Consider the following 15,197-nt stretch of genomic DNA (forward strand, 5'->3'; position numbering starts at 1 on the left):
AATTAGCATTCAGTTAAATTCATAAATCTATAAAAAATTAATCAACCTTGAAAACAAGTTATCATCTTTTATTATAAAAGTAGTGTAAGCTGATGTTAATAATAATTTGTTATGCATTTTAATTCAAAACAATATTGTTAAGGCTTCTGTGGTTGCATCTTATGTATGTACCAATTTAAGTCTAGAAGTTTTAGTACATCAAGTTTCCATATAGCTAGTTTGTGATTTTAGTACATTAGTCATACAAATTGCTGTGTATCAACTGTCATAACTCATGTGGAATTCATTAAAATTTCGTCATATTTAAGTTATAGTCATATATAAAAATTGAATTATTATTTTATTTCTCCCTTATTATCAGCATCCAAATCTAAATCTTATTTTTCTTTTATTTAAACGAAATGCGCTGTAAGATTTTGTTATATTATTCAATCAAAAATATGGAAAAGAAAACGAAATGATTTTATAAATACATTTATTGATAAATACTTATTTAATTAAATTATAGAGAGCAAAACTATTCTAAATATTAGATATGATTCAGTCATCCTAATAAAAACTTTTCGCTAGTATAAACCCCCAAATTGCAAAAAGTTTTTTAATTAGCATGTAGGTAATTGAGCAAGGCATGAAAATGGAAGATTTGACATCATTATATGCTCCTTCACTTCCATTATAATATACCTCTATACAAAGCGGTTCTTCTAAAAAATTAGAAAGCCTGATTAGATTTCTTATTTTTGCGAATAGCAAATTTAATTCTTGACCTCTTTTCACGTGTGTTTTATCAGATGACATTTACAGGTGGGGCGAATAATCATTAATTCCCGCGCATTAGGTTGTAAATCGCAAAGTATGATTTTGCAGGGGTCTCGTTTTAATGACCATTATTTTATTGATAGATGTTTAAAATGTCTAACTATTTTTTTTAATTATTGATAACTTTTTCACAACATAGGTAGTTAGTTGAAAAATGTTTCAAATATTTACCAAAATAATAAGATTCATTCAGACGGGTCTCATGTAAAATCATACTTTTTCATTTATGACCTAATGCGTGGGAGTTAGCAATTAATAACAAACACTTAACAATTCGTTTTTATGTCTGTCAATAATACATTACCCACTACCGTCGGAAGGTTAGCAAATAATGCTATTACAATAAATTAACAAGAAAAATAAATCAGGCTTTTCTTTTTCAAGTCTCTTCTTGAGCCGCCATTGCTTTTGCTCAACTTTACTGACAATAACAAGCATCTTTAGTATTCTTCTCGATCCAAGTCAAGTATCGGTTAACGCGAGAATAGACTCCATATTTGTCGGGTCTCGCGCAACCCTCTCCCCACGACACCACTCCTGGAAGAATAATATAAAAAAATATTAAAACAATTCGTGGTTATATTTGCTGAAATATGTAGTTATGTATAGCACTGCGTTGGTGAAGGGACAGGCAGGTACATAGATTTGGACTTGAAGTCAGAACCTCACAGTTTCTCATCATAAATAAAGGTTTTAGGTTGATTCGCAGATAGGGAAAATAAAATTTATGTTTGTTGGTTAAGATTGGAATTTATGCTCCAAAATAACGTAACGCAACCCCTATTGCATTACCTATGTAACGGATATGGAGGTCAACGAATCAAAAGTGCGCTAAATTGCTTCTGCCTATCAAAAGAGCGAGAAAGCCGTGAGTTTCATATATGTGTAATGAGTATCAGGGGAGAAAGGTGAAATTTTCAAAAGATAACCTGAGACAAAAAAATATGCCTTAGTTGACATATCACGGCCAATTTAACAGAAAACAAAAACAGAGACAAACGAAAATAGACCTAAAAGGGAAGTCGGTAAGAATCGGGTTGTATAGATAAGTACTTCGCCACCGATGAGTAAGTATAATATGTACCTAACGACTCAATTACTCACCAACTTCTCTGTACTTGTTCCCGTTTTCATCAACGATGTGCATGGGACCCCCAGAGTCACCCTGGCACGCGTCCTTGCCTCCTTCCTTCTCTCCCGCGCAGATCATGTTTTCCGTGATACGACCACCGTAACCTTTACGACATTCATCATTGGACACTATTGGTACTTTCACCTGCAAAAAATATTGAGGGTTTACAAAGATTTTACATTTTTTAAACAAAGTAGGTGCACATAGCTGAAAGAGGAAGAAAAATAATACGTGAGCCTTGATTATATTTGATGTATGATTTTTTTACCTAATAGTATGCAATGAAAATTGTGATCTTAACAATCGCTTATTTTACTTCTAACTAATATAAAAAGCGGCGATAGCCTATTTGGTTGTGGAACGGACTGCCGAGACAAATGTCCGCAGGGTCAAATCCCAAGGGCACACACCTCTGATTTTCTAAAAATCATATGTGTATCCTTTGTGCATTATCGCTCGCTTTTACGGTGAAGGAAAACATCGTGAAGAAACCAGCACACCTGAGAAATTCTCTATAGGAATTTTCGAGGGTGTGTGAAGTCTACCAATCCGCATTAGGCCAGCGTGGTGGACTAAGGCCTAATCCCTCTCAGTAGTACAGGAGGCCCGTGCCCAATAGTGGGACAGTATATAATACAGGGCTGATACTTATTATAATATGTAATGCGAAAGTTTGAATATGTTTGGATGTCAGTAACAAGTAAACGCAGAAACCGCTAAATCTAATAATTTGACACATGGAAAGTCAATGTCGTAGATTAACACATAAAGTAATTTTACCCGGTAATTTTCTCCCATGGGAAATAATCACTTTGTTTTAAAATAGATGGCGCCCGTCACCATTTCTTGGCACCATAAATTGCTATACTATTTCGAACTTTTGTATTGAAGGCTTTCTACGCGGGAAAAGACATACTGTTTATTTACGAAACCAGTCTTTAAAGATAGCACCGACCCTAAGAATTTTGAAAAAAAGGAGAGTATATATAGGTAGGTGCACTTTCTGAATTCTAAATCTGAATTCAATTCTACAAACCTCTTGCAAAGTATCAGACACAGAGCCCCCCTCTTCTGTAGTACCCCAGCCAGTAACGACAGCTGTATAGTTAGTGTAGGACAGGCCTCCTTTCGGAAGGCACACAGGCCTCAGCCCCACGTCCTGGTTTTCTTCAGGCTCTGTGCTGTTGCCGTCGCGTCGTACTTTCTTCAACGCACTGCTAAGATCCACCTGCAACAACCATACAAACATTTTAATATGAGAGAATACGAGAATATTTCTTTAACTAATTTTATCGGCCCTTGCAAAAATGTTCATCTGTTCATTAAAAACATGCCTATTTCCTTAGTAAAGTCTTAGCTGCCTTAGATGGCAAATATAAGTTATCCATTAAGTTAACAATTAAAAGCATTAATAATAAAAAATCGTCGACAATCTTCTTTCTTTATCAGAAAATTTACCTACAAATCCTACACGCGACACCAAGCCTAACCTTTGACACCATAGAGCATTACAATACCATAGAAACTTTGACAATAACAATTTCTAAAAATACAAAAAAATAACTCACTCTCTCTTCAAGTTTCAACAGCGCTATGTCGTTGTCGTAAGTACCAGGGTTATAGCGCAAATGGCGGATGATCGCTGACACTTTCCGATCAATAGTCTTAGTTTCATTCACCTGTGACCTGTCATGTTCCAAGAAACGAACCGTGATCTTCTCCTTTCGGAATCTGTAAATATTAAATGGGAGAAATCGATTTCACTGCTGCTAAATATTCTGTGATAACGAAAGTGCTGGTTTAGATGCCAGTTCTTAGATAAGGAAATTTACTACGGGTTTTATGTAAATGTCTATAAGGTCAACGAAGTGTCTTCAAAGTCTATTTTAAAAAGTTTATACGTAAAACATTATAGTCTAACAAAATTATAATTTTATAGTTCTATTTCATGTCAGCAATTATGGTGGTTATGACCTAATCAATTATTCAGATAAGAATTGACATATCTATCGACTCAAGTTAATCAACATTATAATTTTGAATCACTGTAATTGTCGTGGTCAAGTTATCTTGATAAAGAAGCCAGCAAATTCTAACATTTTCCCATGTAACTATAGGCAACCATTTCTCATCCTAGAATCTGGCAGTCAGCCAAAACTGCATGAGCTTGGCATTAGAAGTATCTTCATTACATTGTGCTCTGTGAACCGTTAGTCGCTATGCACTCCTATTTTATATGCAGAATCGAGTTGCTTAGAATGCCGTGATATATTTAGATCTCGTTCAGTCTTGCGAGATTTGTAGAAATCTTTTTGAAATAAATATTTATTTCTATGAATTTTTTAAAATGTTAATGTAGTAAAGGATAGTTAATTTAGCCATGACCATACCACTTATTATAAAACATAATTCTATTTACAACTTTCCTGTTAACTTGTTCGTTCACTTACGACTGACGGATTTGGAAATTTGTTAGACAATTATAGTCAACCATATTCCAGTAAACATATTAACTTCTATAAAAGTTCAAGCAAGGAGTTCACCAAGCGGCCATTCTATCCTCACATGCACTATTGCAACTTGTAAGGCAGAATCGACAGTGGCACGCATAACATGAGCTGTTAGGTTTCGGTTTTCTTTAATTCCGGATTTACTTAAGTATGTATGATTTCAATTCCGGATTTACTTAGAATATTTCCAATATAGATACGAATGATTTCGATGAAAACTGGATTGGGAACAGTAGCATGGCTTACCATCGAGGGGCCATATAAAAAAATTGTTGGGGGCTCTTCATGGCAGGGCGAACTTTTAAACGCCTGCTTAGTTCAATGTAGGTATGAGCTGAGAGGCCCCGTATCACTGATAAAGCGGTAGGTAAGCCCCTGATTGCGAATGTACATTTGAAACATACCCAGCAGTACAATGTGCCGCGGTGAGAACATAGAGGTCGTTGAGGAGGGAGCCGCCGCAGTAGAACCTTCCGTTGTACATGAGGACCGCCATCCACGGATAATACTGCTGCTTGGTCTCATATCCACCGACGATACGACGCCTTGTACGGGCGATACCGCATTCTGTAATCAAGGTTAGTTTAATAACTGTTTAAGCTGAAGAAACATTTGTTTTTTGAGCGTGTCAATAACCGAAAATAGGACCATATAAATAATAGCAGACCTGTGCTATATACTGCTGGGTAGAGCTATTTAATTTATTAGACGTCGGATTGGCGCTATCAATTGGTTTCCGAGAATAATTACCTACTCTTATCAGAAACAAATAGTTGCTTTAGCCGTTGAAGATGAAAGTGCCTGCATGTCTCCAAAATTTATCATTTTTACCTCAATCAAATAACCTTCTTATAAATATTGAATGCGTGATGAACAAGCCTAATAAAAAAAAAATACAAGAACTTACGGCAGGTAGGGCAGTCTTCTGGCGGGTCGTGAACCGGACTGATTGTAGTGCTTGAGAACAGGTTACTGATCCACTCTATGAGCCCCTTCTCCTTGAGAGCAGGGTTTGGGCTCGGGGTCTGACAGCTCGTCAAGCCGAGGACGCAAACCAACACGAGAAGCCACTTCATGGTGCTAAAACAAACAAGACAATTAAAACACAATGAAGAGGCAATTTAATGAAAATACGTAATTAATCTTTCGTTAAATTAGGTAGTATATAGATACATGTATTATAGATTATACTGGCTAAGAAAGATGAGATCCTAGATTCGATTCTCAGGTGGATTCCTTTACAAATTCAAATTCAAAAACCTGAGTGCTCATTACATTTATAATTATGTGCCTCAAGTATTTTATAGGCAAAGGTAAAATTGAAAAATGGTATAAAGTTATAATACATAAATTTTAAGCAGCAATTAACCGAAAAAAACGCAGAATAAATTGGTACCTACCTACTTATACTATTTCGACTTTAAGACCAATAATATTACATAATAAATAAACAAATAAAATAAGAAACAAAACAGAAACATTGAATATCTGGGACAATAAAGTAGTAAAAGAGATGACAATGAAAAGTTGAATTCGCTATTCGAAACAGTCTTTTAGAACTACCTACCTAATTGGTAGGTAACTAGATACTTGTTATATCTACAACGTTACGATAGATAAGTACTAGAAATACCTTAGGAGATATTCACAAATTTCAATTTAATACCTTGTTCTCATCAAGATCCTTTTATTATACCTAACTCGTTAAGTAAGATATTATAAGTACAAATTAGGATCGCATTTTGAACTCGTATCGGGGGCACCGACCTTTTGCGGAAACACAGACTCGTTTACTTTAAAATAATATCAAATATACACCGTTGGAAAGTGCACATTGAAATAAAATGTATTATAATGTACAGTACAGTGATCTTGTTCCGATTATCTGCATCTACACGGTGGAATCAAGGACGGGGACATTTAACCGGGTCAAAAAACCTACCGGTGCCACTTGCAAATTTACCGCTACATGATAACTCAGCATCCCATTAGCATTTTTTGTTTTTATTCTCACGTGTGAGGTATTAATTGCCTTTGCAAATTCTAGGTATAAGTTAAAAAGAAAGTGTTTTTTTTTTATGTGGATACGTTAGCTACTGAGTAATGCTTTATTCATTTTTAAACTACGAATTGTGTCATATCGTCTCCGACATTATAGGCAGGGGTCGAGTGTTTTAACATTTCTTTAACAATATTTCTGTTCATCGCATTGTTTTTTCACAGAAAATCTCAATCAAAGCATTACATTATCTCAAACAATGGACATTACTTTCTGTGGTAGAGTTGGTGGATAGCCAAATTCCGATTTTGGACTATATATGTGTGTGTGTGTAATATGTATTTATATATATGCGTGTGTAATACTTTTGTCTATACTATACGTATTAAATCCTCTTGTGACTGTTCAATACTTTTATCTATTACAAGTAATCCTTTAATCCTTTAGTTTCTCCTTTCTAGTATCTTTTAGGTGTAAGTATCCTTTATAATAAATACCGACAATTCTAAAATGTAGACTCACATTACATTCAACTGAGATGTAACTTGACAATTTGAACCTACAGCTACTCTATGTTCCTGGGCACCAATTACTTAGTACAGACCCCGCATTGCACTGTATCTACCTTAGTACCTATTACCTAAACATAAAGCTCACGCAAATAGTGACGATGTAGAGTTATTGTAACTAATTCATCCACATTTCGCAGAGCTTATTGCTCGTCGCGATACGTAGCGAGTCGAATGTGCATCGCTATAACTGCAAAAAAAAATGTACATTTTTTTATTAAAACCTTACACAATTTTTTGCTAAAACTGAGAAACCGGTTTTGGTATTTACTATAGAATAACTAATTTCTTTCTAAATATAAAATGATAGTATAAAAACCGCGATAAAATCCGCAAAATAGTTTAAGTTAAATGCCTAACATTCGCGTAAACATCATAATTTCTTTCTGTAAAACCAATTGTAGACTAGCGGTCCTCTAAAAAAATCTACATGGTTTTGAGTACCTAGAATTATTATTGTAAGCAGATGTCTATTTCATGTTCTGTGCGAAATGTTAATCTTGTGTTGCATGATATATCGCCTCTAATCATACCCGTAAATGTGACATATCGTGCTGTTAGATTTCATTTACTTTCAGTTGAGTAAAAGTAGTTTCTCATGTCTTTCAGAATGGTATTAATCTATCAAACCTAAAGAATACTATTAGTTTAAACATATTTAGTAGAATGAATCTATGGTACCAAAATAAAAGCATTTCAAAGGGCGATAGATCGGTCGCGAATGAACGCAATCAAAAATTTAAAAACAAAACAAAAAAGTTGAGGCGAAATAAATTTTAATAAAACATATTCAAAAGAAATTTTGTGCGATCCAAAAACGAATAAAGAACATTTTTATCGTAAAAAATCACCGTACGCAGATGTAAACCCGTACCGAAAGTTAATTTCGTGTTCAGATTGCATTCTGCCGATGTAACGGTGCATGAGTGTTAGGCTGAGTACACTTTGCGTACAATTTTGTTGCGGACTTTACTTTAAATTTGGAAAAAAGTATACAATACGCGAAGTATTTAAACTAAATTATATGTGCTGCGAAATATTTAAACTAATTTACCTATACGTACCTACGTGTTGATACGAATTTAAACTTTAACAGGCTCATGAGAAAAGCAGGCTTGTCTGTTAGTACTAGTCTATATACAGAGCAAAACGATACCGAAGTTTCGATCAAAAATACAATGTCTAAGGTTCGAAATTCTAGTCATCACCCTGAAATATCAGACATGTTTCATATTTTAATAAATAATTATAGATCTGATTGTACCTATCACATGTCCGATGTGTGTTTACAATTTGTAGATCATTAGATTAAATAGCGTTACGTAGATATAGCTAATCCTTTTCCTTCCCAGAGATGTCTGATCATGATCATTAGATATAACTAGTATTTTTAAAACCACCAAAGTTATCAAACGTGCATTTATAAGCACATGGAATTTACTTAATCTCTAGGCTACAGGGTCCTCCTGGAAAATAACTTGCTTCGCCTAATATAGTGAGACAAAATTCACATTAAAACGGAGCCAGTGTGACCAAGCCTTAGTCAAGTCCACATAAATAAAGACCCTTAAGTGGCGGCGCTATAAAATTGTAATTTCCTGATTGGTATGCAAAAAGCGTCGTCCTTGCGTCCCCATGTCGACTCTTTCTAGGTATTAGAGAGCCAGCGGTTTTCCTTGTAGCCCTATGTTAGAAAATGAACGTAATAAATTATTACTTTCCCTGTTAGATTATCATAAGTCACATTGCTATTTGTTTTGCATATTAAATTTTATAATTTTCTTCGTTATGGGTTAGTGGAATTTAGAATTCGATTATTTATATTGTTCTTATTATAAAATGTATTCAATTTAATGTTTTTATTGGTTTTATTACTGTATCGTGCTGTACGTCAATTAATCATAGTGCGAAATATGAATATCTGCACCCTACTTCTAATGATTAAACAGCAACACAGAAATATAATATTAAAATTTCTAATTATGAAAATAATTAACAAACATGATTTATATGAAATCATTAGTAACATTCGTCCAAAACTGTCAATTTTATACGCACGAAAAAGTACCGCATACTAATTTCAAACACACAACCAATCAAAATTAGCATAAATTTTCACTTTTAATATACAAATAAAAAACGGAATACTGACCGATAGAAAACTAGTTTTACAGCACAACACAACACCCAGCACAATGTCAGTCCTGCTGGTCACACAGCAAGTGGTAGGCACGGCTGGCAGCCCGCGTTACTATGGCCACACTGAACACACTCAGGTCTCGGAGAAAGAAATGTCACTTTCACCTGGACTGATCCACATAATCCAGGCAGGGCACCGCACGGCAATGCATGTCCTGCGGCCCGCACCGTTTAATATATCCCACCCAGTAACGTCGTCATAAATTCCTAAAGTGATTTGTTGTAATTTTGTTCAACTTAATTGCATAATTATATTATTATCAGTGATGGGGGACTCTCATTTGCTTACACGCAATTGTTAGGCTTGTTATGCCTATGCTCGTCAAGGTAGAATGTGCGATTATCCTTTGTAGTTTATCTAAGCTGCGACGTCATTTGTCATAGAAAAAGTTGGCTTATTTTCTCTCCTTGCCACTACCAACATCCATGTTCCCTCCATTAGAATTTAGGTACAATTAACAAATGTTCATGAAATACCCTCATTTAAGATGCTAAGCCTTTAACTGATGTTTAATGCGCACATAATTATACTTAATAAAGAAAACTAATTAAATCAAAATGCTGCAAATTTACTTTTTTTTAGTTTGAATACCTGTTTATACACCGCCAAGATCAACATAAGACATTTCATATCTAAAGTTTTTAATTTTGATCACACTTTTGTGTCCTAACGATCATATTGCTGTATTAAAAGTATCAGGCGTTCTAAAAATACATTCTATATTTTGAGAAATAGAAAATTTTCAGGCGTTGTTCTTAAGGTTTTCAATCAGAATACAAAATGGTATTTATATTTAATAATCACCACCATTATAGACATAGAATATATTAAAGCTGTAGTCATATCTACAACATGATAGCCCATTGGTCAGTGATACAATTACTGTCGTCTGGGTCATATAGAAACATGATTAAGCAAACTTGCTATTACGTTTCGTACAATCAATAAATTCGCATGGACTCCACAAATACCTCTCTTCTAACATACCAATTTTGTATACGTTATTAAAAGTCTTAACGCTTCCTTCCTTCCACTTACATAGTGATTAGCGAGTCTTTGGCGATGAACAGATACAGAGACCTCAAACAAATTGCAATTTTTTTTTTTTTTCTCTTTCTAGTCTTTTCTTACCACTTCATTCGCTTTGACCAGGTGATTTATCGCTAAAATTACGCATACTTTTTTTGCTTTCTATTCAATTTAACAATTGTAGAAATGCATCTATAAGGCCTTAGGTAAGGCTTCGATAAACATGATTTTTAGAGATTCGATCAACACCTGACATAGTATTTGCAATTTGCGTTCCATTTCTTCAGAAATAACTGCGACGTTAGATGTTTCTTTTATCGTTGTAGCTGCTTATTGGTATTCTTGTAATTAAAAATCGTTTTTTTTTGTCTTTGAGCTCATTATTGATCGACTTGTTTGTACCCTATGTAATATTTTATGTTTGTAAAGTTAGTAGTTATTTCAGTAAAGTAGTTCAGTGGACCAACGATTTTGATGACCTAACTTACGTTTTTGAGAATAGTTATACTGACGTAGGTATCTGCTTACCAAATACCATAATAAAAGAGATAGACTGAGGTGCCAGGACTAAATATACATGTATATTGTAAGCATTTTACGGGCCATATTGAGCACATGAAATGGCCCACCAGCCTTGTTTTCGAAAATTTGTTTTTTTTTTATGTTGTAATATACTCCCATGATGGCATAGTTGTATTTCATGCGCCCAGTGCTCTGTGGTTTCAAGTTCGAATCCCGCATCGGGCAAAATTATATTTTGTTTTTTTTTGTGCCCATTATTAGCCCGGGGTTTAGAATACTTGAACGATGTGGGCTCGCCTCTATCACATCATGGAACATACACGAAGCATAATAAGTGCATTAGTTGCGCCTCTGCCTACCCCATCGATGTATGCGTCGGCAGTATTAAATTACTGATATATACCAAACACTGATTTTTATGGACTAATCTTGAAATCAAAGTCAATAAAAATAACGACCGTTTGCGTACATTTAATGTGTAAAGTCTGGGATGTTCCAACCAGTAATTTCACATCCAGAACCTGTAGGAATAATTATTATTCCCCTACAGTAACTTGACCCCACTCGCCGCCAAACTTTCCCGCTGCGTTAAACATTAAATTAGGCCTTTGCTGGGAAGACGGTACACCATTTAATCAAATTTAATTTAATTCTTATCTTAACATCCACAGCGTTGATCTTCCACTGACACCATCATGGTGGCGCACATACCAGCCCGTCGCTGTAAATTTACTAAATTATCAATGCTAAGATGATTAAAATAAGATCTTTTTTTGTCTGTAAATAGTGTTATACTTTTGGTCAACATTAGTCAATTTAGATACGGAACAATGTACAATTGAATCAAAATGTTTTATGAATAGGATGGGCAGATCGATTAACGCATTGAGACCTACCCGTAGAATGGATTAACATTTTGGCCTAAGGATCAGTTGAATACGAGCTAAAAATTAAAAAGATAAAACGATCATGATACCCATAGCCTTCAAACGGTATAGACAAAGAAAGGGAGACTCAGTAGCCGCACAATTGCTTTATCTTTTTCTTCAGTAGTAAGTATTATACGGCTATCACTCAGCTTATTTTCTGTCTGGAACTATTTAACTTACCGACACCGGAAAATCATAAATTTTCAAAGAAATAACAACTAAAGGGAATGTTTTCTCCTAACAATGAAAAATAATGGCCTTAATTTTGAATATTATTATAAAAATGGAAGATGAATTCAAATTTTGTAGAAAATTCTTGATATTATCAACTGTCCAGGTGTCGCCAACAGAAACGTTTAAATCTGTTACCACAATGTAATGTTGTAAATAATGTAGTAATCTATTGAAGTATCGAACATTATCAATAGTGAAAGATCCGTTTTAGAGCGATTACGAATTGGACAGAGCCACTAAACACTTCCCAATACCTTATAGTAAAGTTGGAGAGTCACTCTATAATTTTCATTATAAAATACATTATGAAAAGTTAGTTGTGTATAAATACGAGTAAAGTGCTTCTTACTAAAACAGAAAATACAGAAACTGCTTATAAATAATCAGCGAAAGCTTATTTGATATTCGAACAAATAAAACGAACGAGCATCTTACGTGAATCACATGAACAAATAAAAAATCCCCTGATAAATGCATTCCTGATGATGTTTTCATTAATTGTGCCGATTATTTCCCGGTCGGGCGCATTCTCCACACAGCGTTCCCATCAATCGCGACTCATGTCGATGACCTCCCTTACAAGAGTACAATATTAATAAAGATCACCAACTTAACCGTGGAAGGTATGAAATCATCCCATACCGGTCGTGCGAGTAGCCAAATATACTCCGTTAGGTCATTTCTACCCGCCGCGATCGGACCACGAAACATTTAGGCGCCAAACTAGGCCAAAGGAATAGTGATGTTGACTTTCATATCTTTATATACACAATATTCCATACGCTGTGTCCTTTACATAATTTCGTAACTTCATGAGATGTATCAAAGACAGATTAACAAAGTAGGGCGGTTACATGGTCAATCGAATGCAGGCCCACGTGGCACAATTACAAATTATGTTTCACATATGCATTCCCTCGTTATTTATTCAAACTAATCCATAAATGAGATTAACAAACACCTACTATTGTTTTCACTCGAACTGAATTTTAATAATTTTTTTTACTGTCAGTTTCATTTTCCGAAGTGAAAGCGATTAAACAGGTGAAGAATGTGACGAGAAGACGGATAAATGCTCACAAACCACGTGCGGATCTTTCGAAATAAACATTCCTTTCTAGAGATGCTTCAACCTTGTTGGCGTTTACGAAAATTATTGTTGACAATCGAGCCGGTGCAGTGGCGCGGTGGGGCGGAGCATACACACTCGACAGCATCTCGCCACGAGTTCGTTAGTAGCATTCAAATATGAAACATAAAGAGAAGGCTGCACCACGTTATCAACATACGGGTGGCTCAGTTGCCTTGGCACGATCTTCCACTGATTCATTGCTGGTAGGTAGCTGGCTCTTGCTCGATTCACCTTCAAAAAGGAAAACAAGGCCACCAATGTTTGTTCGTACGATATCATTATGGAATCTACCTGTCAATTGACACAATTCTCAGCTGTAACAAATAAACAATATTATGTGAAGTTTACATGATAAATATCTACACTTTCCACGCGCCTTCCATCCTTTATCATTTTAGCCGTTTTGTCGATGCATAAATTACCGCAAGCCGAGTTTTATTGCGCGCGCGACATTCGAATTAAAATCGATAAATTACGAAATGTTTACGCGTACGCTCTAAGTAAATCAAAAACGTAATTACGGAATCATAACATTGCAGTCGTTGTAAAATAAGAAAGTAGATTGGCGACGCGCGCGGTCCGCGGCAGCACGCCACGCACCGACAGGTCACTGCGAATGCATAAAAGTTTGTTCCGAAATATCAAATATTGCAAAACATTAAAAAACGTCGCTTTAATCCTGACATTACGTAAACAGTTGGGCAAGATTGTCCAAATATAAGAGTTGAATTGTACCGCTCAAGCCATCCGGCAGCCAGTGAAATTATATTCACGTTGCGTAACGAATATTGGAAGGATACATGGAGCTACACGTCTGCAACATGTTGCGAGCGATCCTTGCAATTCAATCACAACACTAAATATTACTAACATTTGTGTCACGGATTTATTTTACGCCACAAATTTTATGTTTAAGGATGATTCCATATTCGGAAACAAAAGTATCTCATATATTTCGCCAAAGGTCAAAAGCTTATACTAAAAAGTTTAGCAATTTCGTTGCGGTTCAGAATAAATAAAAGTTGGAAACAAATACATATATATTACGTATTTACCTACTGCGGATAAAAAAATTGGGCATTTTCCTGTTAAAAATTACCAAACTTTGAAATCGAACTAACTAATCGGGAACAAATCAACTAAAAAACCGTGTACGTAATGAGAGGCTTAAAATAATCATTTTCAAAAAAGTTATGAGCAATACTTTTGTTATAAGAAACCCGACGTTTGTAATTATTGGAAAGAATTTTGTTTGGCACTCGAAACTGAATAATATTATGTAAATGGTAAAATATTATTCTTAAAAAATTCCACACCCGATCGTTCCTCATAACAATACCAAATTAGCATAGCATTGCACCTCATACAATTGTGAATTTCTTACCTTCTAATCCGTACCGGTACCATAAATCAAAGACACAATTCAAATCCAAAGTATTACGGCACTAAAACGGTAGGAGTGCAAAGAAGTAAAAACGAAATGGCATTCAATTAATTCCGAGTCGAAACACATAAATTATCTCGCAGGCGAGTTCCGGCTAAGGGCGTAACGTTTAATTAGGATCATGCAATTCAAATTATGTGATATAATACGAAATTTATCTAAAAGTTCGAACGAATTTTGCCCTTGGAATCGAAAAGTTATTCGAAAATCATCATCTCATGTACTACTTATTAATGCTTTCAATTTCGTACATTCTTCCTGGTAGTAAGTAATAACATACGCTAAGACTACGGTGTTATGGAATTTGTACATAACCTCCGTTATAATACCGGAAAATATTATTAAAGATATGTAATTTTCTTTTTTATAGACATAATTATTACGAACATACAGATTAAGAATTTAGAATCTTTATTATTTAAAAACAGTGAAATGTCTCTTTAAAACAGCGTAGAAGTACCGTTTAATTTGGAACATTTCTGATTATACACTAGAACAATAATTTTATGAAAATGAAGGTCCTTGATAACTATAGTTATTTAAAAACAAAAGCTGTTGACCTCAGACCACTTTTGCGACATCATCAGACAGATGGACGACTTTTTAAGACACATACCAAAAAAATCTTCAAACTACTAGCCCAAGGTCGTTTCTCAAGAGGTCGACTTTAATTACCTG

At 34.9% G+C, this 15,197-nt stretch overlaps 1 protein-coding gene across 2 annotated transcripts; it reads right to left on the reverse strand.

Annotated features, from left to right (window-relative positions):
- Positions 1-1,195: 1,195 nt before the first annotated feature.
- LOC115440181 (trypsin-1) lies at positions 1,196-9,442 on the reverse strand. Of its 2 annotated transcripts, none has more exons than XM_030164386.2 (7): positions 9,182-9,442; positions 5,369-5,541; positions 4,866-5,028; positions 3,520-3,682; positions 2,988-3,179; positions 1,924-2,095; positions 1,196-1,356 (listed from the first exon to the last, which is right to left on the reverse strand). In XM_030164386.2, the coding sequence occupies exons 2-7, from the start codon at positions 5,535-5,537 to the stop codon at positions 1,238-1,240; spliced, it is 978 nt and encodes a 325-aa protein (XP_030020246.1). In that variant the 5' UTR covers positions 5,538-5,541; positions 9,182-9,442; the 3' UTR covers positions 1,196-1,237. The 2 variants fall into 2 exon arrangements, with proteins under 2 accessions (XP_030020246.1, XP_037296985.1); XM_037441088.1 differs by lacking the exon at positions 9,182-9,442 and adding an exon at positions 5,862-5,969.
- Between the last annotated feature and the right edge of the window lie 5,755 nt (positions 9,443-15,197).

This window comes from Manduca sexta, chromosome 21, assembly GCF_014839805.1.
Source record: "Manduca sexta isolate Smith_Timp_Sample1 chromosome 21, JHU_Msex_v1.0, whole genome shotgun sequence".
Lineage (NCBI taxonomy): Eukaryota > Metazoa > Arthropoda > Insecta > Lepidoptera > Sphingidae > Manduca > Manduca sexta.